The sequence below is a fragment of the Hevea brasiliensis genome, chromosome 6, assembly GCF_030052815.1.
Source record: "Hevea brasiliensis isolate MT/VB/25A 57/8 chromosome 6, ASM3005281v1, whole genome shotgun sequence".
Classification (NCBI taxonomy): Eukaryota; Viridiplantae; Streptophyta; class Magnoliopsida; order Malpighiales; family Euphorbiaceae; genus Hevea; species Hevea brasiliensis.
The window spans coordinates 101,138,422-101,162,076 of record NC_079498.1 but is presented as its reverse complement, the minus strand read 5'-3'; the positions used below and the strand labels follow the sequence as shown (position 1 = coordinate 101,162,076).

Here is a 23,655-nt window from a genome sequence, read left to right as displayed (position 1 = left end):
GGAAAATTCAATTTTGCCTCAATTAACTTTTTTTTTTTTAAGTTTAAATGGACTTAAAAAAAATTAAAATAATCAATTTTTAATTTTTAAACGTAAAATATTAATATATTTTATTAAAAATTATTATTATAAAATATAAAAATTAATTATTTTTTTAACAAAAAATTAAGTATATTTGAACAAAGATAAAAAGTTAAATCTCAATTAGGATAAAAACTTTAAAATGAGTTTATTTGAACAAGAACTTTTGGCAAAATTGAGTATAGATCTCATAAAAAATCACTGAATATTTTCAGTTTTTTATTTTTTTATTTTTTAAACATGGTTTTTTCTTATTAAGCTTAATCCTCTCAACTCTAGCTTTCTTTTTTTTTTTTTTAATAAATGAACTCTGGCCTTCTTAAGACTAACTTATTGTCTAAAAATTGAGGCAATATCTAATTAAATTAATGCTCAGTATTGTAAAAAAAAAAAAAATTCTCAGTATCTCCAAATTAAATAGTTCATTAATGGGTTTTCCATATTATTTTAAATAATAAATTCCTTAATAAGTAAACAATTAAAACAAATACAAGATGATGATTATTCACGCAAGATTTGTCATTATGAATAAGTTTTTTTTTCTCTCATTTCGTACACAGCCTTTCTGATTCATTAATATTAAAAGCCAGACATGACAACACTATCTAAATGCAATGCACACAAGGACTTTTTAAGTCAGCATTTACACACTGGGGACCTCTCATTGAAAGTAGGACTTTGGCACAGGATGGAGAGACAAAATCCACATTTGTTCACATGCCTTGTGGTTGCATATGCTGATGTTGCCAATGCATCTGGGTTGCCTAGCCAGGGTCCCCTCAAAATGAAATTAGGGCTCATTGCTTGAAAATTTACCCTTATTTTATTTCATTCCTACAGACACGAATTTGATACATATAACAGAAGGGTACATTAATTGCAGAAAAAAAAAATCCTCCAAAAGCAAGCAAGTTAAAAAGAAATTTAGTTAGCAAACCTGTAAAAAACCAGGTGCAACCATGAGCCGAAGTGATGTACACAAGAAACCTAGAAACCAATTACAAACATTAATCTTCAAGAATAGAATACTCCAAGTACTTGATGAAAAAAAATTCTTCTAATCCTTTCTTTGCAAAGATTATGAAAGTCAGCATCTTATCTATATGAAAATGCTACTTGAACAGGTGCAAGTTTTGAAATCCCTGTCACATATGTTTTGCTTTGGATCGCATAGCTTTGGCAGCCCGGCGAGCTCTGGAACAACGGATCAGTTTCCTGACATCCTTTCTTATGGATAAGGCAGCGAAAAGCACTGCAATGAACATTGCTGGGTAGATATGAAATGTTTTCACAGGATTCATATTAGCAGATTTTCTTAGAATGCCTTCTCGTACAAAACCCCATATGATAAGAAGTGTTCCAAAGAAGCTCATTCTCCCTGGTCTTACAAGACCTAATAGTGCTCCTGCCACAGTCATGTAGCTTCCTGCAAGAATCTAAGGGCAGACAAAATTGTTAAACAAAATCACTTTTTTTTTTTTAACCAAGACAAAACAGATAATATACTTTCATCAAGTCTGCCTTGGTTTCGGAGGTCAGAGATTCCATAACTAGCGCTTCTTTTCTTTTAAAAAATTTTCAATACATGCTGAAAAATTAGTAACCCTTTGCTGTTATAAAAATCGAAAATTTTCTTTTGCTAATGATCTAATGGGAGCTGAGAATGTTAAGGCATGACAGACCACGAACCTCCAGGTGATAAAGATCAGTTGCAGCAGAGTCTTTTTTCAAATTGGTGAGGTTATATATCTTCAACAAATTATCATAACTTGGGATGGCTCTGTTCTTGCGGAAAGCTTTTGCAATGGCACCAGGGTAGAGAAGAGCCTGAACAAAAAATGCAGGGCAGATTTCTGTTGCAATCAACTGGGAGGATGTCACCTCTATTGGTGATGTACATATTCCAGTTCTACATGGTACCCTATAAAGAATTAAAGAAATTTTGTATCTGTTATAAATAATTTTCTTTTCAAATCTCCTTTTGAGGGTGAAATTAGCATTTATTTAACATTATAGTCTACCAAATAAGAAAATAAATCAGACCCTTTTGCAAGAATCAAAATATTCAATATTCTAGCAAGAAAATCTATCATTAATATCTAGGGTTAGAAGAAGAAATATACTGTTTCTCAGGGAAATTACTGCATGTTCTTCACAAATTGAGGGAAACAAAGGGAAGGGAAAGGGTAAATCCATAAAATTAAAAAAAAAAAAGTGGACAATTTTCAGAGAGAAAAGGAAAAAAGGAGAAACTCTTTTTATTTTTTGTTAAATAAAGTGGTTGATAATGATTGAAAATGAAAAGTAAAGAAATGAAATTACCTGAAGAGAGAGACTTGAAAGAGTATGATCAAGAAAAGGAACCAAGAGGCGAAGAAAGAAATGATGGCTGCCCATTTCCTTGAAGAAGCCATTATCTCACCAATGGATATATTATTATATTAAATTCCACAGGCCCAAACAAATTTGAAGGACGATTTCATATCAGGTTGGCATTTGCCAGCATCATCTTGAATTCAGGCTTTTACTGTTTGAGAAATGCAATTCAATTCAAGGGAAAGAAAAGAAAAAAAATTATTTAGAGTGTGAGGTGATCAAAATTATATGAATTTTTGCCCTGATCTAAAGGCGGTGCCAAACTAAAAGCAATCAATAATATTAGTCTGATAAAGACAAGAGTTACATTTTCTTATCAATTACGATTTGACTTTTTCAAAAAGCTCTTATTTTCTTAAGAAAAGCCTTAATTTCGATGTAAAATTTAATAATTACTTAAATAAAATAATTTTATGATCTTTCAGGAAATAGTAATTGCTTAAAGTCTTATGTTTAGCTTAATAATATATATGAGATTTTAAAATTAAATTTTAACTAAAGCCAGATAAAAAAAATATATATTTTTTATTAATTTTATCTAAATTATATCTAATAAGTGTAAAGCATAATCATTAATAAAAAAAAATTGAGATACTTCAAAATTATATTTTTTTTTATAAATTAGTATTAATAAAAATGAAATGAATTATTTTTTTTAATAATACAACTATAAAAAAATATAAATTTATAGTTAATTCACAATAATATTTTATTTTATTATTTATAAGAAATATTATATACTTATATTTTTATAAATTTTCATTTTTATCTAATAACTTTTTATAATAATTATTTTATGAAAAATATATGTTACTTTACGTAAAATTTATAAAATAAAATAAATAAATTCTATAAAATTTATATTTTTTTTTATAAAACAAAGTAATCAAATAAAATAACCATAAAAACTACCATAGGATATGTGTAATTAAAAAAACAGTTGTGATTATGTTTGCAAAGTAAGAAAATAATTAATAAAGTGAAAAATAAACTCATTTAACATGTTAAATGAATTGACAGGATTTATCTCATTTATTTTATTTAGGTTATATTAACAAATCCAAAGCATATTTTCAATGAATTTGGGCAAAGCATACTTTCTTGTTTGATTGATTGGATAACATTAAGTTGTTCATATGAGGATAAACATGATATCAACATCAATATTTCTCAAGGTTCTACGTAATCATGATTATGATATTAGTTAATGAGGACAAGCAAAGATCAATATCAACTCTTACCTTTGCCAATTCTTATCTTTTTGACTGGGGAAAAAAACGTCTTCTATTAGAGTTTGCATTAATTGGAGTAATACTTTTGTGTAATTAATGGCCTCTCTTTCATTTTTGTAAAGCTTAAGTGCAGCTCTTTTTATATATATTTTTTATATGAGTTATATTTTTATATGGCAAATTTAACTTTCCTTTTTGAATACTAATTATTATAAAAATTTTCTATATTTACATATTTTCTTTGCAGCACTTTTATCATAGATAGAAAATTTAACTAAATTAAGTATATTATATACGGATTCATGTAAGTCTTGTTTATATTATATAAAATTTTCGTTAAAATTTAGATAAGAAATATAAAAAGACTTAATAAATTTCTACCCTTAAGGTTATAAGGGCCTTTCTTTCCCAGCTGCCTCTGTGACCTTCCTCTACCCCTTTAAGTAGGGAATGGTTGTCCTTCCTTGGCCCATTGAGTGGATTCCATCTCCACTGTTGGGTTGGGGTGTATATATCCTTTTGGGTTTTGGTTTTTGCATGTGTTTGGAGACGGATATGATTTGGGTTTGCGTTACTCTTTTTGTGGTTCTACAGGTGCTTTCTTAGCTCTATTGTAGAGTTGATCTGTGTATTGTGGAGGAATGGTATCCCTAGGGCATAAGAGCCAGCATGCATGTTGTGGCTACTTCTTTTAGCTATAAGAGGGTGAGATGCCAATTGGGTTCTGCCTTTCTTTCACCTTAAGTCTCTAGTAGTTTTCAACTGTCTAACCATCGTGGATTTGATGGGTGATTGGACAAAGGATGTTCTTCTTCTGCCTGGCATAGGCTTGCTCCTCGAATATAGCTTCAAATAAGGAGGTTCATGTACTATTTCTTGCGTCTTCTATCCGCAAGGGAAGCGATGGTGGCGGTGTTGGTGTTGTCAGAATGCTATGAGTCTTGAACCATCTGCTAGTTTAGTGTTTCAGTTGGTTTAACCATGGGCTTTGGATAGAGTAGCATGTTATTTTCCTGTTGGGCAGGCTTAGGGATGTAAACAAATTGAGTCAAGCCGAGCTTTAACTTGTTCAGGCTTGATTAGTTAATATTGATCCATGCTCGAACTCAAGCTCGGTTCGAGTTTTAACATTAAAACTTGAGTTCGGCTCGTTGGAATGATGTTAAATTCGAGCTCAACTTGTTTTAAGTTCGTTTATTATATTAACGAGCCAAACTCGAGCTCTGCTCATGTCAAGCTCAATAAACTTATTAAAACGAACTCGAACACAAGCTCAATAAGGTCAATTTTAGTTCATATAATATAGATAAAATTATTCAAAATAATTTTTATGTACTTATTATATAATATTTTAAAGTTATTTCTCATATAAAAATTAACTTCATTCTTTATAAAAATTATATTTAATATACAAATAATTATATTTTATAAATATACTTTTTATTTGGATTATATTATAATTTTATATAATAATAAAATATTTAATAATATATTATTTTATTATATTGGAACCATATATTTAATATTCTAATTTTATTTTTATACAAATTAAATTTATTTAAAAAAATAAACTACAAATAATTATATTTATATACTGATTATATTATAATTTTAAATAATATATTTTTATATATTATTTTCAAAACAATCATAAATAAAATAAATATATTTACAATATTATAAATTATAATTATTAATATAAATATTTTTATAAATGATTTAATTCACGAACTTATGAACAAGCCTTAAAACAAGTCTACTCAGGAATTTATTTACGAGCTAGTTCACGAGACTGTTTAACGAGCCAGATTGATAACCTGTTTAATGAGTCAGATCACGAGCTTGTTCAACGAGCTAACAAGTAAGCTTATAAACGAGCCGAGCTTAAACTAAATACTGCTAAATTCAAACTTGACTCATTTAGAAAATGAATCAAATCGAGTTAAATTTTTATCGAATTGAATCTCGAATAGCATACAAATTGCTTAATTTATTTACACCCCTGAGCAGGCTTATTGGGCTTAAAACAAGCATGGAACTCCTTTTTGTTAATAACCAATGAATTGTCTTATCTTTAATGAAAAAAAGAAGAGAGAGAGAGATCTAGACGAGAAACCTTAGGCTAGACGACCAACTTGAATCCAGAAGTCAGAATTCAACATTGAGCAATCTTTGGTGGAAAAGATTGACGCCAAAAGCTGAGGTGTCAATTTGTCCATTTCCGATTTCCTGTCATTGCTTTTGCCCTTTGGCCTCCACCAAAAACCATTCTTTCTTTATTTCATAAATTCATAAGATTTAAAAATTGAAAGGCTCACATGTGACTCTGAGCAAGTGGTTCATGTGGGCTCACGCATCCCTATGCTTTATATTCGTCAATTATTCATTTCCAACAATTACATTTTGGACCACATGAATTATCATTCTACTATAGATATATATATATACTTAATCTTGAAAAACCTTTACCCCATTTTTCTCGTTCTTGAAAATGTGGAGCAATATCCCCTTTGATCTCCTAGCTAAGATATTCTCCTTCCTCTCCCCTGGCTCCTTGGCACGTACTAGGTCCGTCTGCCACCATTGGCGCACGTGTGCCGATGCATACCCAACAAGCCTAACTCCTTCCATGCTCCACTACCACCACCCACCATGGTTTGTAGCTCTTCCTACAAGAAACCGTGAGCCATGTTGCTACGTTCATAATCCGTTTGCCAAGAAATGGCATGTGCTATCTCTTGAGGTTTTGCCCAATCCAATCCGATCCATAGCCTCAATTGGTAGCCTAATCCTTCTAAGAGCCACAAATTCTACAATTCTCATTTTGGGTATGTGGAATCCTTTCACTAGGCAATTTAGACACCTCCCAATGTTGAACATTGCTAGGACTAATCCAGCAGTCGGTGTTGTAGTTCTTAGCTCAAGCCAGCATAGCCCATCCCCACATTTCAGAGTCTACGTGGCTGGTGGAATGTCCGACGCTCCATGTGGCGGTGCCACATATGAAGCCACGTTGGAAATGTACGATTCAAAGCTCGACACATGGCAAATTGTGGGACCTATGCCAGTGGAATTCTCAGTAAGGCTAACAGTTTGGACCCCAAATGAGAGCGTCTACACTAATGGGGTCCTCTATTGGATGACTTCGGCAAGAGCCTACAGTGTGATGTGCTATGAGATTGGGTACAACAAATGGCAAGAATTGAGAGTACCCATGGCAGATAAGCTTGAGTTTGCCGCATTGGTGCAGCGCAATGGGAGGTTGACACTTGTGGGTGGAACCTGCAGTGGTGATGCCTGTATATGGGAGCTAAATGAAGGAGAAATTTGGTGTTTAATTGAGAAGGCACCTATTGAATTGGGATTGAAACTTAAGAAGGGTAATGCAAGTTGGGAAAGCACAAAATGTGTGGGCGGTGATGGGGCAATTTGTTTGTACAGGGACCTTGGGTCAGGAATGGTAGTTTGGAGAGAAGATAGAGAGAAGGGTAGATGGGAATGGTTTTGGGTTGAAGGGTGTTGCTTTATTAGTGGTAAACAAGTGCAAAGTGTGTCAATTAGAGGTGTGATTATTCATCCAAATCTTGCTCCCTCCCCCATTTTCATTAAATGAATGGTAAAATTTGTGCTTGTTAAGTGTACATGTGAAGAATGGAGAATAGAGAATGCATCAGCGAAAATGAAGAGGTTAGTGATGTATATTTATATATCAATGTACAAGTCAAACGAATTCTCCTCTATTATCTCTAATTTGCATGTGTTTTTGTTTCAATGGTTATTCCAGCAGATAAAAGTTAGTTCTATTTAAAATTTTCTTTTTTTTTTTACTATCCCTAATTATATTAAAAGTAAATAATTATTTTGAAAATATAAAAATAGTGTATTGAAAAAATAAATTTATATATTAAAAGTTAATATGAATTTTATTAATTTAAAAAGTAAATTTATATTATTTAAAAAATAAAATACAATTATTTGTAAAAAAATTCAACCACTTTATTATCCTGAATTAAGGAAAACGCTAGAGGAAGGGGTTGAACCTTCGACCTTGTGGTTAACAGCCACACGCTCTAACCAACTGAGCTACTCCAGCTGCTTGAGAACATCACATTTTAATATAATAGAGATAGTCTCCGATAGTCAGGACCCATCATCTTCTGCTGGGCGAGGCGCTGACATGCCTCAACCATCATCATTTTGCTATTTGGCTGAAAGACACTCCTCCAAAAATAACCACAAATTTGTAGAGTTCTTTGATATGCTGATCTTGTTCGTATTAGATACAGTAATGTATTCATTTCTGTGGGCGAACATGTATCTCATAAGAAACTGAAATTAGCCAAATTAGCTCAATATTCATTGTCAAGAAAACAAAACGAAATGTGACCATTGTCAAGAACTAAGATCCAAATCAATGTTCATATTCATGTACAATGAGATGGTTGTTAAATCATAGACTGCAAAGGGTTTTAAAGAACTTGGCCCTCTTAGAACTCTTATCAGTTATCATCATCCGTTGATCCGCATGAAGAATCTGCAGGAACCTGTCAATATATAAAAGGCATCATCTTAATTCTTAAAGCATTCAAACAGTTTACGCACACATCACAAACATTGATCTTTTCAAAGCCAAGATACGCTATAAAATTAAACATATACCTGTGAACTAGCAACATCAGTGCCTTGATCACTAGCCCCTCTAAATATGGAACTGTTCCGCATCATGGCAACCAGGTCCTTGGATTTTTCCCTTAACTCTTGCAATGCAGATTTGACTTGGACCAGCTCAGCATTTACCACATCCAACTTTGATTTCATACTGTTTCTGCATCACCATCAACTTCGCTTCATAGTTTTCTTGCCTGTCTTCCATCTGGGAACGCAGACTATCAATCTCTTCCTAAAGCTTTGTACTGTTAATCTGCTCTTGCTGTCCAAAAACCTGATTTCGGGTAGCTCAAAGCCCATAACCCTTCACCCTTTCATGCTGATCTTCCCGTATAAGTTCAGCGAAGACTTCATTTTGTAGACTTGTGTCATAAGAAGATTCAGATGTGCCAGCGCATTCTTCCATAAGAGTCGTAGCAACCTCCTACATTTTTTTTTTTGAAAGTACACATTAATAATGTTATTCAGGATTACTAAAATGGTAAAAAATAGCTCCAATGTTTATTTATTAGTGTACCATGAACTGTTGGGCATCCTGATTGATATAGGTTCCATTCTTGCGTTTGTGGGTTACAGCAAAAGACTCAATATGTCCAGGCTCTTTTCCACGTTCTTCAACCTGTCATAAATTACATGAACAATTCAAGCATCAAAAACTCAAGTCATAAGGTGTAGCACCAAAAAGCACTAAACATTACTATCTTACAACAGAATCATCATACATATTCATCTCTACACCTAGCAAAACTCTTAGATCCCATTGTGTGAGGAATGTTTTGACTTTCCCCTTGCAAGAGAGTTGCTAGATGAAGACCAAAAACTACATCATAAGCACATCAACTTTCATAAAAAAAAAAAGACATGCCAGAATATCTAGCAGCAAAGCTATATTCATTCACAACCTTACTCCTGTCAGAAAACCAACAATGAACAAGCTTCTTCCATTGTGAAGGGAGAATGTTAGGAGCAACCTTGCTCACCATCTGCTCTTCAGTGCATCCCTCCACTGTATATTTGCATTTAAGACGGCTGAGTCTTCGATACATGGTGAACCGGGTTTAGGCAAGATTTTCCTATCGACCATAAGGCTGGAAGGAAAATCAAACTTATTCTGCAAATACCAATCATAAGCACAAACTCCACATTTTAAATTATCTGAATCAACTATCAAATTTCAGTTACCCGCGCCAATCTGATAATATTTGTCTTGAATGTTGCTGGCATAACTCTCCAATCTGTATAATTGAGTGGGCATAAATATCCTTTTCTTGCGATAGTTGCAAGCCATCCACCTAAAATGCCCCCACCTTTTTCCACTGGTTGCCTCAAGTCATTGCATCTAATTATGATTTTTTCTCCTCGAGGCAAACTCTACACTTCCTTTGCACGTGTGGGTCCATATCTTCTTCTTCTCCTTCCTTGAGCATCTAGAAAAAAGAAAGCAAGGAATGATGACAAAAATCACGACAATATCTATGCTAGGCATTGTTGAAACAACAGGGAAATTTAAAAGATCACCTAATATCTCCAACACCTCTGTACAAATTTCCTCCTCGGGATTGCGAAGTTGAGGTTGATTTTGTCCAGTCTCAGCTTCTGAGTTAGGCTAGGTTAATGATGTTGGTCCTTGGTTCATCTGTACCCTTCTTTGAAAGTCCATATAGAAGGAGGAAAAAAAAAAAATTGATAAGCATCGCAAGAAGGCCTATAATAGTAATTGCCGAAACAAAACTAAATTACCAGATATCTCAGAGGACTCTGTATAAACTTCTTCAATGGGGTAACAGAGTTGGGCTTGATTTTCTCCAATCTCAGCTAGGCTGGTTTCTTGAGGACCCTGAGGTACCCATGGGTTCACTTGCATTCAGTTGAGGTACACTGCTGCTTGGAAATGCTATCTTACCCTGTCTCATTCGCTTTGACCTTCTCATGATTCAAAGACCTCAACAAAAGTTTCCCAATATAATACATTCGACAGGTTAATGTTTGACCAACTTTATTTTAAAGAAACAATCAGTACAAATGCAAGCAAACCAAAAAAAAGAAAAAAAAAACTTAGTCAGTTTATATATTTTAAAATGAATATTTGTCCTTCAAGCGGGAGAGAGAGAGAAGCAACCTCTTGATAAGGCGCGACCATGACTATTACATTTATGTTCCGAAAGAAAATTTTAAAAAGCAAAATTCAGGTAGACTGCAGGCCCAAATTGACTTCGTTTTCTTTATTCACCGATTGACATTTGAATTGAAAAATAAATAAATAAACACATCAATTGAATAATTTTTTATACTATTCTCTGTTGAAAGCCTCATTCTTACTATGTTTCTTATTTATGAGCAACTCCACGTATTATTCCTCTTAATATACATTCTGTTTTTGTCAGGAGTTTTATTTGTTTCCTTCCCTATTCTCCCTAGGGGGAAATCATCAGACTTCTACTGTTTACGGAAGATAAATGACACTACTTTGGATTGATAAGTTATCAAAAATGTAATAAGTCTCCATGAATTTGCAGTTGTGATTTACCTCAATGGCATTTGCACCATTCAATGCACTTGAGACCATCACAGTTCTCTTTACATAGTATGAATCAATACCTTCAGGTATCTTACCACCATTCAAATTTTAAAGAATAGATAGTTGACGTCCCAAATTATTGAACAAGCAAGTGAAAGACAAGTCCTCAAAAAAGTTTGTAAATGAAAAGTTCAAAGTTAAGTAAGACTATAGATCTCATAGCCTTGTTGTTAAACTAATACAAGAAAATCAAACAACAAAACATTCTACAATCTCCATTCACATAAATATATCTAATGAAGCCTTTTATCCTGGTTTAGCAAAAATTTAGACTGCCTTTTCATGCAGCAAACATCCTCTATAAACTAATTAACCTTTTTTTTTCCCAAATCCAAGACACTCACCCTCTTATTAGATTGGCAAGACTCTTCAAACTGCATTCAGCAAGCATTTCTGACCCATACCCTTTTTTCTGTTTCAGCAATAGACTCATGGTCCACAAACAAGAACTCAATTTTCCAAACTCCCAAATTTGTAGCAAAATTTGCACCTACACTGCTAAACCCGGCTAATCAAATCAAAAGCATTAACATTATAAAAAAATGATATAGCCTTCATTTTTTCAACATTGACTCCATATTTCCATTTTCAAATGATCAAAGTATAGTCTAAACATATCCAAAAGTATCAAAGTAATTAAAGAGAGCATAAGCTCAACTAATCAACAATGGATTGAAAACACTAATAAATTGATAAACTCCTGTCTAGAGTCGCATGAAAAGACAAATTCACTAAAATACGACAAATTAGACACGCATATCTTATAACTCCAATTTAACTAAAAAAGGAAGACATTGCTTGTTATCAGAAACCATCATCACCTATTATTACCACAGGCGTAAGCTGGTGAAGCTTGGATCTATGAAAATGGCATTTGACTTAAAGAGGGACTGGAGGAGAGAGATGAAGTATACAATTAAGAATAGACATTTTGGGATTAGGGTTCGGTTACAGATGCTCAGAGTAAGGGAATGGAAGCGATTCACAAAAGCAATAAAAATTTCGGTAAAGCATTTCAGCGGAAGCGCGAAAAGTTATTTGCTAAATGATTGAAGTGATTACTCAAATATATTTTGCACCTTCATTTTGTATAATTTTAATGTTCCACATTAGCCCAATTCATTTCCCAAACTTTTTTGAGTTTCTAAATACAGCTTCCCATTATTGTGCCAAAATGGCATAAACTATCCTCAGAGCCTCACTCCAGTCTTACATTTTGGAAACATTTCCAACTAATAAAATTGGACTAAAATGAAATCTGCGGCTGTAAATGTAATGGAAAACAGAACATTCTGGCTATTTGGGTTTGGGGCATCTTCCTTGCACGTTGGGGAAACTTCAGTCAGCAATGGACATGCTGAGGAGTCACTATTCAATTTCTAAATTCTATGATAGGCAGCATAAATAGGATCACAACTTCGAATAGCAGAGCTGATGGGGAGGACCATAAAACTCTAATATAAATATATAAATTAATCCGAGATTTGAATATTACATGAAAGAACAATGTATCCAAAAATTTTTTACTTCCAACAAAGATTTACACAATTTTTTTTTTTTTTTTCATTTCAAGCTAAAATCATAACTGAAGAACTTAAATTATCATGTTGTAATGAAGAAGTCCTTTCAATTGTTTCTGGGGATTCCACTACTTTAGGGTCAGCCTGTAAGCTCTTCCATCAAACCCTGTTGGTCAACGAAAGAGAGAAACAAGAAATGAGAAGAAGGAAGTTTCGAATACCATGTAACAAGACAATTCAAGTTAATAAGTTAACACGTTGAAACCTACCCGTGCAATGTACTGCTCGGCATCAGTTCGTTTCAGAAAGTGCATTGAGTGGCGGGCAAGATTGGCTGTCTTATCACTTAGTAATATCCCTTCACCCATATCATCGAGGACTCTCACCTTGATGTAGGGATCTTTGGGAGGCACCATATCCTAGCACACACAATTACTTCAGTATCAAAATCTATATGATCGCTCCATGATGCTTAGTTGTGCTGTAATGAATTCTGACAATGCCCAGCATTCAGCTGACATAACCACTAAAATTACATTTTAACCACAATTAAGAAATTGCTCAGATATGTTCTGAACATTGTATGTTTACCATAATATTCTGACATTCTCCTTTATTTTGATTAACAACAGCTGGGTTTCAGACTTGAATGCTTTGCTTGACAATGCTGAGAGAGTCAAACTGAAAAACCATTCTATTTTTGGGATGAGAAAATGATTTTTAAGAACAGCAATAAGGCTCATTAATTTATTAAATGACATGCAGCTCAACATTCACAAGTTTATTGAGGACAGCAAAGGGTTCCTCTATTTGATAAAAGCTGAACTAATAGCAATTTGGGGATAAATGGACGTATGCAATGAACTAGATCTTGAACACAGCCTTTTTGGGAACACAGTAATCTTATTGAACAATTCCCAGTATCTTTTTTAAAACACTAGCAACCATAATAATCCTCAGGATCTCTAGATATTATATATCATTAACTCTTAATGCTAAAAAAGTTTAATTGTGCATGTGTAAGAAAGAAAGGAAGAGAGAAGTTACCACATTCAAATCAATGCCCACATCTGCCATATATGATTGCAGAGCAGCAGAATGCTTCCCATAATAGTTTTTCTCTGAGTGACTGATCTTCTCTTGAATTTCTTCTGGGAGCTCCAAAAGCTCAAGCCCTACTTTCCATGCCAAATTACGTATAATTTCCGCTCGATTGTACCTACATAGCTTATAAACCATGAGAAATGAGCTGCTGATATGGTAAACCTCAATACAGGACGAGCCAGAAACTGTTTGCCCATGAAATAACATTTGAGAAATACTCACACATACGCCATTAAGCAGCGCTTGTTGCGAATTAAAGCAAGGTGGTGAATAAGTGCCCCATGGTGGTCTGCATTTCTAGTTTCTCTCACATCCACGTTTTCTCCCTGCATTTTCCTATTGTGATATCAAGCCATAAATCACACAGCACAATAGTAAACCCATATATTAAAAAAAAAAAATCTGTGTGCCCGTCTGCGTGTGTGCAAGCACACAAATCATTGCTCCCAAGGTGTCCTCAAAGACACTTAATCAACTGAAAATTTAATGAAATTCTTTACAGCATTGCTAAAAGGTCAACTTGATCATCCCTTACTGCCATTAATAGGGGGCCAAAGTGCCCCAGATTTATACCAGTTGCTATGTTGAGCATGATTGATATTGCCCCTGGTAGGTGGACATGGATCCAATTTTCATTACTTTTCAACATCAATCATATTAATTTATTTTCAACTGTGGATCAGATTATCTGCTTTCCATAAACTGATGACTCTGTTAAAAGTTTTGTATGATAGCATTTAAAAATCTCTTAGAATTGTTTAGTTCCCTAGAAGTTATGTTGAAGCGATATGAAATGATGTTCTGAATTGCATGAGACCACAAAGAATAAAAAACTAGATGCCAATCCATTAACTTGACAATAAAAGCAGTAGAAACACCCAAGTTTTCAGAATTTCATCACTTCTGCATACTGTAGTTTATCAATTTCTAAAATATAAACTTCAAAACTAGTGACTTGTACTCCAAAATTCAATTAGTAATAAAACACAAAGAAAAAGTGTTTCAGTTCCCAAAAATGAAGTAAACAGGGATTACCTTATCAAACCCTGAAGCTCAAGGTAATGCTGAGCACATTGATCTATAACTTGATTAACCAGATCCTCCTACAATATCACATGTATAGCAAACAGGGTTAAAGGAGCATATGAACTAACTAAAACATTGATTACCCAAAAATTATTCACAGTAAACTGCGATTTAATAGGGGAAGAAAGTTATATCTTACATTAAATGGCTGAAGCTGGCCTTTTTCACCGCTGGCAAATTCTTTCACTAGCTCATATCCCTTTTTTGCATACATCTTCTTCAACCAGCCAAAAAAGAAAAGAAATTAAAATTAAAAGAGAGAGAGAGAGAGAGAGAGAGAGAGAGAGAGGATAAAAATTGAATTAAAAATTTGAAATTGCACATTGAGGCAAAAGCTGAACATCAAAACACTCAAGTAAGCTACGACAACATTAAATGATGAATGATCCTTTTCAAGTATTTAGACTCTCCATCAAGTTCCCATAGAAACAACCTTTCAGCAGATGATCTACGAGCAGCACTTCTAATAAAATAGCAAAACCAAGAATCCCATGCATTCCCGATACAATTGTTATCTGAGGCATGCACTTGATGTTGATTACTATAACATCCTTCCAAGATTGTTCATAAGCAAAGAAGCAGATTCTAGACTTTAATATTTAGTTGGTATAAATATAGAGAAACTAATTCTTATAATCACAACAAACTACCGCAGCACTGGAACTGCAATAAAATTTTCACATAATTATTAACACAAAAAAAAAAAAAAAGCATTAACCTTAGATGTACATATTCTCTAGTTACTCTAGAATTCTAGAAAAGCCTTGGCTAGTCTGAATTGCTTGTGATACAGCAAGTGAAACAACAAAAGAGCACATACACAGTCAGATTTTATATTCTCTAGTAACCAGCTAAGGTAACTGGCGTGCTATAATATATATAAACAGATGGTTTTACAAAGTTAATTGGCGGAAGTGTATATGAATTTTACCCATTGAGGAATTTTGTCAAACAGCTAAAAAGCCTTATGTCTTTATCCCGTACAAAACCAGCAAAAACATGCACCAAAATTAATAACTGAAACTGAAGTCCAAATTCACTTCATGATGAGTAAAAGCATATGGGTTCACCTTGTTGACAATGTCTTTGGGTTGGAGAAGGGCAGTGTATTTGATGGCTCCTGATGATGATGATGATGATGATGATGATGAGATGGAGAACAGTGGGTTTTTGCCAGGGGTTGGGAGGCGTTGAGGATGGGATGTGAAATTGGAGAAATGGGTTTCGATGCAATTCGAGATTTTCTGAAACGTCTGGAAAAGATGCTGCATGAAACGAAACAGCATGAATAAAAATCATTACCAAAAGCCCTAGGTGAGACAGCAGTAAACGAAATAAGGTGTAAGGAGCTCACCGGAAGTTGTAGCTTCGTCGAAGCAAGAGTGTTGCCTGGAGGTCTCTGAAATCGACGCTTGCTTTCTGTAACAGTAGGCAGCCAGTGCGATTGGCTGGTATGCGCCTCGAGGTGACGGCGACGACGATGGAGGTCTCTACAGGATTCGGTTGCGACAATGGAGATCTATGGAGCTGGCGGCCACGGCGAGAGATCGCAGAGATGGAGTTTAGAATTCGGGTATTGTTTAGATGAACCCAAACCGACCGTAACGAAACTTTAGGTACAGATGGCTTCGGCGGGAAATTTTTACACGCTTTTGAAATTAACCGCTAAAAAGTGCACAGATTCTGTACAGCCTGAACGTTGCTGAACGTGATATGAGCCGTTAAACGATGCGTTTTAGAGAAATTATATAGTATGATGGTGATTTAACGACAGCATTTGATATAAAATGGTAAATAAAAATATTTAGATAAGTATATAAATATAGTTATATTTAAAAAAGAAAACTGCAAAATAGTTAAAAAATTATAAAACTTAATGTATATATATTTACTTATTAGGATCCATGCATATTTATATGTTCACTTATTATTGAATTATCATATAGATTCTATATGAGATATTCTATATAAAATAACTATTTTACCATATAATTTCCCTGTTTTTTGGGTATTAATACTATGTAATTCTACTCGCCTGGAAACTAAGTCAAATAATTAAAATTCTACACGAATATCCAATGTAGTAATCAGAAAGGTCAAACATTATTTTAGATAATCAAAATATCAAAGCAAGCTGAACAAAAGCGTCAGGGATTGAAACAAGACTGAATAAAATGCTTTCGTTCACTTGATAAGGCAAGCAAAATAAATAATTGAGCAATAATTACACTAGTAATTAAACAAGATCGGCTCTCTCATGTCAAGCAATAGTAACGCCAACAAATAAAGTAAGATTGAATTTCATGCAGACTATCTCGGCACATCAACTAAGATTATCTCCATAAACAAAGCAATGAATATTTTCCTAAAATGCCACTTTAACTACTGTTTGGACTTATTATAAAAGTGCAAATTATCATCACAATAATATGTTTTCTAGAGAGAATGAATTACTTTTCACTGGCAGAGTGTTAAAATTACATTTGTAAATATTATATTGTAACTTAGAGGAATTTTTTTAATATGTAAATATGTTATTGCATGTTAGAATGATTTTTTTGTGAAATAAACTTAAAGTTTAAAAATCTTTTAATAACAAATTAAAGTTAATAAATAAGAATGAAACATAAAATAAAATTCAATAACTGACTATAAAAATTACCCTTAAAAATCTAGTATTGATAAGTGTTTTCTTAAAATTAAAGATATTTTTTATAATTATACATTCAATTTTTATTAATTTTACTTAAAAATGTAAGATTTTGCCTGGTAATTAATATTACCATATGGGCCAAAATCAATTCATTTAATGTAGCCCAATATTAATTGATATTTACTTTAATTAATACAAATCCTAATTATATAAATATTACTTTAATTAAAGTAAATCCTAATTCTAATTGTATAGGGATACTTGATAGACGTACCAGATTAAGTCTTAGATATATAAATAAATAAATAAATATATATATATATATATATATATATATATATATATATATATATATATATATATATATATATATAAGTTGGTCCTCTCAGACACATATTCTCTTTCATAAAGTTAGAGATATTAGGGTCATTTCAAAAAAGTTTTACATCAATAAAGTTTTGTGTATGAATTAAGAAGGGTCAAGAGGGAGAAATCAGTTTATTGAATCAAAAGGTCTCCGCATCAGGTACGCTTTCTAGATTTGTGAGAATTTATTTGTTTAAGATTTATTATTAGAGTGATAGTTGAATCTTACGTTTATGATTCACATTATATTTATGATTGTTATGATCTATTAAGATTTATTTTTACATTTGGTATCAAAGCCCAAGGTTTTAAACAATTAAATTTCTCAATTAAATTTATGATGATGACATAATGTTGAAGTTCTTACTTGTTATTAGATATTGGTAGAATTAAAGTGCAGATCGTGAAAGTTTTATGATTAATGTTAATGATTAAAATAATTATAATAATATTATTATTCAAATTTGACCCAATTAAGTTTTGGGCGTAAAGATTATTAACACAACGAAAAATAATGTTATAAAGAGATTTAAGTTTGAGATTATGTTTTCTCAAAAGAAAGAAATTAAGAGAAATAAAAAAAAATTATATATCAAAGTAGCTTAATTATTTTGGCTATGAATTTCAAACTACATGAAAATATGTTTATGATGAAAGATTCTTAAAATTAATTAATTAATTAATTAATTAATTACTGAATTAAAGTTTTGGCCCAAATTTAATTAGGCCATGAAAGTTTAACATGATAAAGAAAACGTGTTGGAAAGAATAGTTCTTTTGGAAATATGTTCTCCCGAAAGGAAGAAAAGCAAAAAAATATATATATTTTCTACCTAATCTAATTAATATTTGTAATTAACATAATAAATAAATAAATATTAGGTTTATTAAGAAACATAATTTATATGTATGCCTTATGATATTTATTTTAGTTTGTTAGTCACCAAAGTGGCCAAACTAAAATAAAATAAAATTAATAATTTGTTAGTTACCATAGTGGCCAAACTATGAATAGTGTTTGCATGCCTATAAAAAATTATCAATTATTCATACTAATAGATGTCTATAATAAAAAATAGATTAATTAATACCTACTAATCATCAGAACTTAAGGATTTTACCCAAAGGTAAATCAATTATTTTATAATAGTAAAAATTATGAAGACAATAATATTTTATCAAATATATATTGGATGTCCAAAGACAACATGTATATTCGATGTATGTTAATTATTATCCAATCAAGTTTCAAGGCATTTAATTTAGGATAGTATATTATAGTATCCACCAAAATGATAACTATAGTATACTCTAATTATCAAAGTTATCTAAATCTATTGCAGTTTTTTCTCTTCATTTGCAAGCTTAGTCTGTTATTATTTTAATGGGCTGAACTTCTTTGAATGGTGTGAGCAAGTCAAGTTCTATTTAGGTGTTTTAGACCTTAACTTCGCATTATTGGAAGGCTAACTTGCTACTATTATGAATACAAGCAGTGAAAAAAAAAGTTATACCATAAACAATAGGAATTGTTAAATAAATCGAGCTTTATATTTTTGTGAATTACTATTGCCAATGACATTAAGACTACAATTCCATAAACTAAAAATGCAAAATAATATCTTAAACTTATAAAAGATATATTTTATTTTGTAGCTAAGTCACTCACTGGTACTCCAATGGCATAACTCACGACCATGAAGTATGATAAATCAAAGAATATGCAAGAGCATAGTATTAAAATGAGTAATATTGCAGTAAAACTATAAACTTTAAGGATGACGGTTGATGATTTCTTCTTGGTATAATTCATTATGAACTCATTACCTCTTAAATATGGGCCATTTCAAATTAACTATAACACTTTTGAGGATAAGTGGGATGGTAATGAATTGGCCAGTAATCTAGTTTAAGAGGAAATAAGACTGAAAAATTAAGGGACTCATTCTGTCAACAATATAAAGCTAATAAATGACTAAAAGTTAAAGCCTACAATTTTAAGAAAAAAAAGAAAGGATCTTGAAATGTTACTTAAGCTAAGGAAAGGAATAAATGGTAGTATGATACTATCAAAAATATTACCTGAAAGATAAAGCTTGATTTGAAAAGAATGTAATTTTTATGCTTATGTATATTTCAAATCAAACTTATTTGAAGTTCCTAATAATACTTGGTGGCTTGATTTTGATGCTGCTATTTATGTCTCTAATGTGATGAAAGGATTCCTTATGGTTCAAATCGAAAACCCAACTAAGATTTCCTATATATGGGGAACCATATGAAGGCTCTAATTGAAAGCATAGAGACTTACCATTTAGTCTAAGATAATGGCTATCATCTATATCTATTAAAAACCTTCTATGTGCTTTCAATTTCTAGGAATGTCATTTTGTTTTAAAACTTGATAAATTTGAGTTCAATGTTAAGTTTGGCATGGATATTTCAATTTATTTAATAATAATAATAATTTCATTATTATTTTTGGAATTCTTACTAATAATCTATATATACTAAAACTTGATGACAATTTTATTGAATCCTTGCCTGTCACTTATAGCAATATTGGAATTAAGCATAGTAGAATGAATGGAAATTCTGTTTTTTTATGGCATAAGTGTGTGGATCACATATCCAAAGAAATATTAGAAAGGTCAATAAAGAATGTGATTCTATTGAGCATAGATATTATTGACCTTGATGTGTGTGGATTGCATTAAGAGAAAGCAAACCAAACACAATAAGAAAGAAGCCATAAGATGCAGTAAGCTTCTTAAAATTATACACACTGATATACGTGGGCCTTTTGATACTCCATCTTTTGGTAGAGAAAAGTACTTTATTACCTTTATTGATGATTTTTCATGCTATGAACATATTTATTTGTTTAATGAAAAATCTCTATCAATAAATGCGCTTGAAGTGCACATAAATGAGGTTAAAAGGCAATTAGATAGAAAAATGAAAATAGTAAGGTCAGATAGAGGTAGTGAATACTATGAGAAACACACTGAAATGGGATAATGTTCTGGTCCATTTATAAAGTTCTTAGAAAGTTATGGCATATGTGCACAATATACTATGTCAAGTACTCCTCAATAAAATGAAGTGGTGGAAAGGCGAAATCGAACTTTAATGGATATGGTTAGGAGTATGATGAGTAACTTTTCTTTACCTATTTCTTTGTGGATGTATGCACTTAAAACTGCTGTATCTTGTTAAATAGGGTTCCTAGTAAGGCAGTCTCAAAAATACCTTATGAATTGTGGAATGGAAGGAAACCTAGTTTAAGGCACCTGCATGTTTGGGGTTGTCGAGTGAAAGCAAGAATTTATAATCCACATGAAAAAGATATTAGATTCTCAAATGATAAATGGATACTTTACTAGTCATCCAGAGCAATCTAAAGGATATAGGTTTTATGTTCTAAACCATAGTCCAAGAATTGTGAAAACTGATAATACAAGATTCCTTGAAAATGGTGAAGGTAGTGGGAGTGTTGAGAGACAAGACGTGGATATACAAGAAAATAAAGTTGATTTTTATGTGCCTATTAAAGTTTCAATATTCACTCCTATTCCACATATTGTTCCATTAGTTGTTGAAGGACCTAATAATGCTACACAACATAATGATAAAACAAATCTTGAAGAAGCTAACCCACAAAGAGCTAATGAAGGTGAACTACAAGAAATGCCATTAAGAAGATCTCAAAGAGAAAGGAGATCGGTAATTATTGATGATTACGTAGTTTACTTGCAAGAGTCAGATTTTGATATAGGAATTAATAAAGATCCAGTTTCTTTTTCACAAGCTATAGAAAGTAATGAGTTTGATAAGTGGTTAGATCCATAAAAGATGAGTTAAAATCTATAAAACAAAACAAAGAATGGGATCTAGTCGAATTACCTAAAGGATCTAAATGAGTTGGGTGTAAATGGGTCTTTAAGACCAAGCGCGACTCGAATGGCAAAATCAAATGATATAAAGCAAGACTTATTGACTAGGGTTATACTCAGAAGGATGGTGTTGACTATAAAGAAATATTTTCACCAGTTTTAAAGAAAGACTCATTAAGAATTATTATGGCATTAGTGGCTCATTATAACTTAGAGTTGCACTAAATGGATGTGGAAACAGCCTTTCTAAATAGAGAACTTGAAGAGGAAGTCCATCTATCCTCCTGAGGAGAAGTTTGGTTTCAAACCCCGGTTCGAACAGGAGAAGTACGCCATGCTAATGTGCCTTGGATGATCTACATCTCAGGGTCAGGCGCTGATGAGCACATTGAACTATCCATGTAGCTGAGAGCCCTCACAGCCCAGGCACAATGACGCAATTATCAGGGGCGCGCTCTACCATTGAGTTAATAGCCCGTCGTGCGGGCTTCTCGCCGGGGGCCCGCTATGCCAAAAGTGAGAGAAACCCCATCCATCTCTTTCCTTTTTTCACCCCCATGTCGCCACGCGGGAGGGACATGGGGACGTAAAAAAGGGGATCCTATCAACTTGTTCCAACCTAGGATAATAAGCTCATGAGCTTGGTCTTACTTCACTGTCGAGAAAGAAGACTTCATATGGACCAACCTGAAGGTTTCTCAGTTGAAGAAAAAGGCCATATGGTATGTAAACTTAAGAAATCAATATACATACTTAAGTACGCTTCCCACTAATGGTATATTAAGTTCAATAATACCATAAAGTGTTTTGATTTAAAGAAAAAGTCATTAATTGATGTATATATATCTTAAGATCAGTGGGAGTATGTTTACTTTCTTAATTATATATGTTGATGATATCTTACTTGCTGTAAATGATTTTGACATATTACATGAGACTACAAATTTTCTCTCTGTGAATTTTGAAATAAAAGATATGGGAGAGGCATCTTTTGTGATTGGAATAGAAATATTCCGTAATATATCAGAAGAACTATTAGGATTGTCTCAAAAGGCATATATTGATAGAATTCTAGTGAAATTTAATATGCATAAATGTTCAGCATGAATTGTTTCCATATAGAAAGGGAACAAATTTAGTCTCAATCAAAGTTTAAAGAATCAGATGGAATGTAAAGAAATTGAATCAATTCCTTATGCTTCAGTTGTGGGCAATTTGATGTATGCTTAAACCTGTACAATTCTTTGTCCTGTAATTGATCACTAGAAAGCTGTAAAGAAAGTTTTATGTTACCTGCAATGAACTAAAGATTTCATACTCACTTATAGGATATCTAATCATTTAGAAGTGATTTGATATTCAGATCCAGATTTAGCTAGATATGTTGACAATAAAAGTTTATTTTGGCAACTTGTTCCTATTAGCTGAAGAAACAGTATTATGGAAAAATGCCAAAAAATAGTCTGTCATTATTTCATTCATTATGAAAGCAAAATTTATGGCACGTTTTCAAGTTATAATTCATGCATTATTGATGCAGAATTTTATCTCAAAACTTGAAGTAGTTGACACCATTAGCAAACCGCTGAGAATTCATTGTGATAATTCCGTAATAGTATTTTCTCCATAAACGACAAATACACAAAAAGGTGCCAAGCATATAGAATTAAAGTATTTTGTCGTTAAGGAGAAAGTTCAGAAATGAAGAGTGTCTATTGAGCATAATAGTATTGATCTCATGATAGCAGATTCGTTAATTAAGGGTTCATAATCTAAGACATTTAAATAATATTTTCTTATAATGGGTCTTGGTTGTATTAATGTATAATGTATTGGCTTTGACACTCTGAGCTCATTGATGTGTTTCTGATATACATTAAAGTATTTCCTATTTCTCATGATTGTGTACACATAATATTTTGAGTGAATAATAATAGGAAAAGTCTTTGAATACATTATTGTGGACCATGATGTGATAAACATATATTTACTGTGAACCTACTATGGTAAATTGCTAGTGTTGTGGTATATGGAATGAAGTATGTGATTAAATAATATACAACCGCTATAACCCATATTTAGTAATTTATTATAG

The 23,655-nt window shown here is 32.4% G+C and overlaps 3 protein-coding genes, 1 long non-coding RNA gene and 1 other non-coding gene across 9 annotated transcripts; 1 reads left to right on the top strand and 4 right to left on the bottom strand.

The window, feature by feature from the left end:
- Positions 1-576: 576 nt before the first annotated feature.
- LOC110635868 (uncharacterized) lies at positions 577-2,703 on the bottom strand. 2 transcript variants are annotated; one of them, XR_002491232.2, is made up of 4 exons: positions 2,404-2,703; positions 1,771-2,002; positions 1,019-1,517; positions 577-915 (listed from the first exon to the last, which is right to left on the bottom strand). XR_002491232.2 is itself a non-coding variant. In XM_021785354.2 (3 exons), the coding sequence occupies exons 1-3, from the start codon at positions 2,493-2,495 to the stop codon at positions 1,227-1,229; spliced, it is 615 nt and encodes a 204-aa protein (XP_021641046.2). In that variant the 5' UTR covers positions 2,496-2,703; the 3' UTR covers positions 965-1,226. The 2 variants fall into 2 exon arrangements, 1 of the variants encoding a protein (XP_021641046.2); XM_021785354.2 differs by lacking the exon at positions 577-915 and having other exon boundaries at positions 965-1,517.
- A 3,443-nt stretch (positions 2,704-6,146) lies between these two features.
- On the top strand, positions 6,147-7,316 carry LOC110635903 (F-box only protein 6-like). The gene has a single exon (XM_021785402.2). It carries the CDS (start codon positions 6,181-6,183, stop codon positions 7,300-7,302), a length of 1,122 nt encoding a protein of 373 aa, XP_021641094.2. The 5' UTR covers positions 6,147-6,180; the 3' UTR covers positions 7,303-7,316.
- A 392-nt stretch (positions 7,317-7,708) lies between these two features.
- On the bottom strand, positions 7,709-7,782 carry TRNAN-GUU (transfer RNA asparagine (anticodon GUU)). The gene has a single exon. It is a non-coding gene; the product is annotated as a tRNA-Asn (tRNA).
- A 164-nt stretch (positions 7,783-7,946) lies between these two features.
- Positions 7,947-9,148, bottom strand: LOC131181000 (uncharacterized). Its single transcript, XR_009149637.1, has 3 exons — positions 8,875-9,148; positions 8,349-8,781; positions 7,947-8,233 (listed from the first exon to the last, which is right to left on the bottom strand). It is a non-coding gene; the product is annotated as an uncharacterized LOC131181000 (long non-coding RNA).
- A 3,236-nt stretch (positions 9,149-12,384) lies between these two features.
- Positions 12,385-16,342, bottom strand: LOC110635869 (uncharacterized). Of its 4 annotated transcripts, none has more exons than XM_021785357.2 (9): positions 16,000-16,342; positions 15,716-15,910; positions 15,577-15,616; positions 14,785-14,862; positions 14,595-14,662; positions 13,782-13,895; positions 13,503-13,674; positions 12,725-12,874; positions 12,385-12,621 (listed from the first exon to the last, which is right to left on the bottom strand). In XM_021785357.2, the coding sequence occupies exons 4-9, from the start codon at positions 14,857-14,859 to the stop codon at positions 12,595-12,597; spliced, it is 606 nt and encodes a 201-aa protein (XP_021641049.2). In that variant the 5' UTR covers positions 14,860-14,862; positions 15,577-15,616; positions 15,716-15,910; positions 16,000-16,342; the 3' UTR covers positions 12,385-12,594. The 4 variants fall into 4 exon arrangements, with proteins under 4 accessions (XP_021641049.2, XP_021641050.2, XP_021641047.2 ...); XM_021785358.2 differs by having other exon boundaries at positions 14,785-14,859; XM_021785355.2 differs by lacking the exon at positions 15,577-15,616 and having other exon boundaries at positions 16,000-16,341.
- Positions 16,343-23,655: the final 7,313 nt, after the last annotated feature.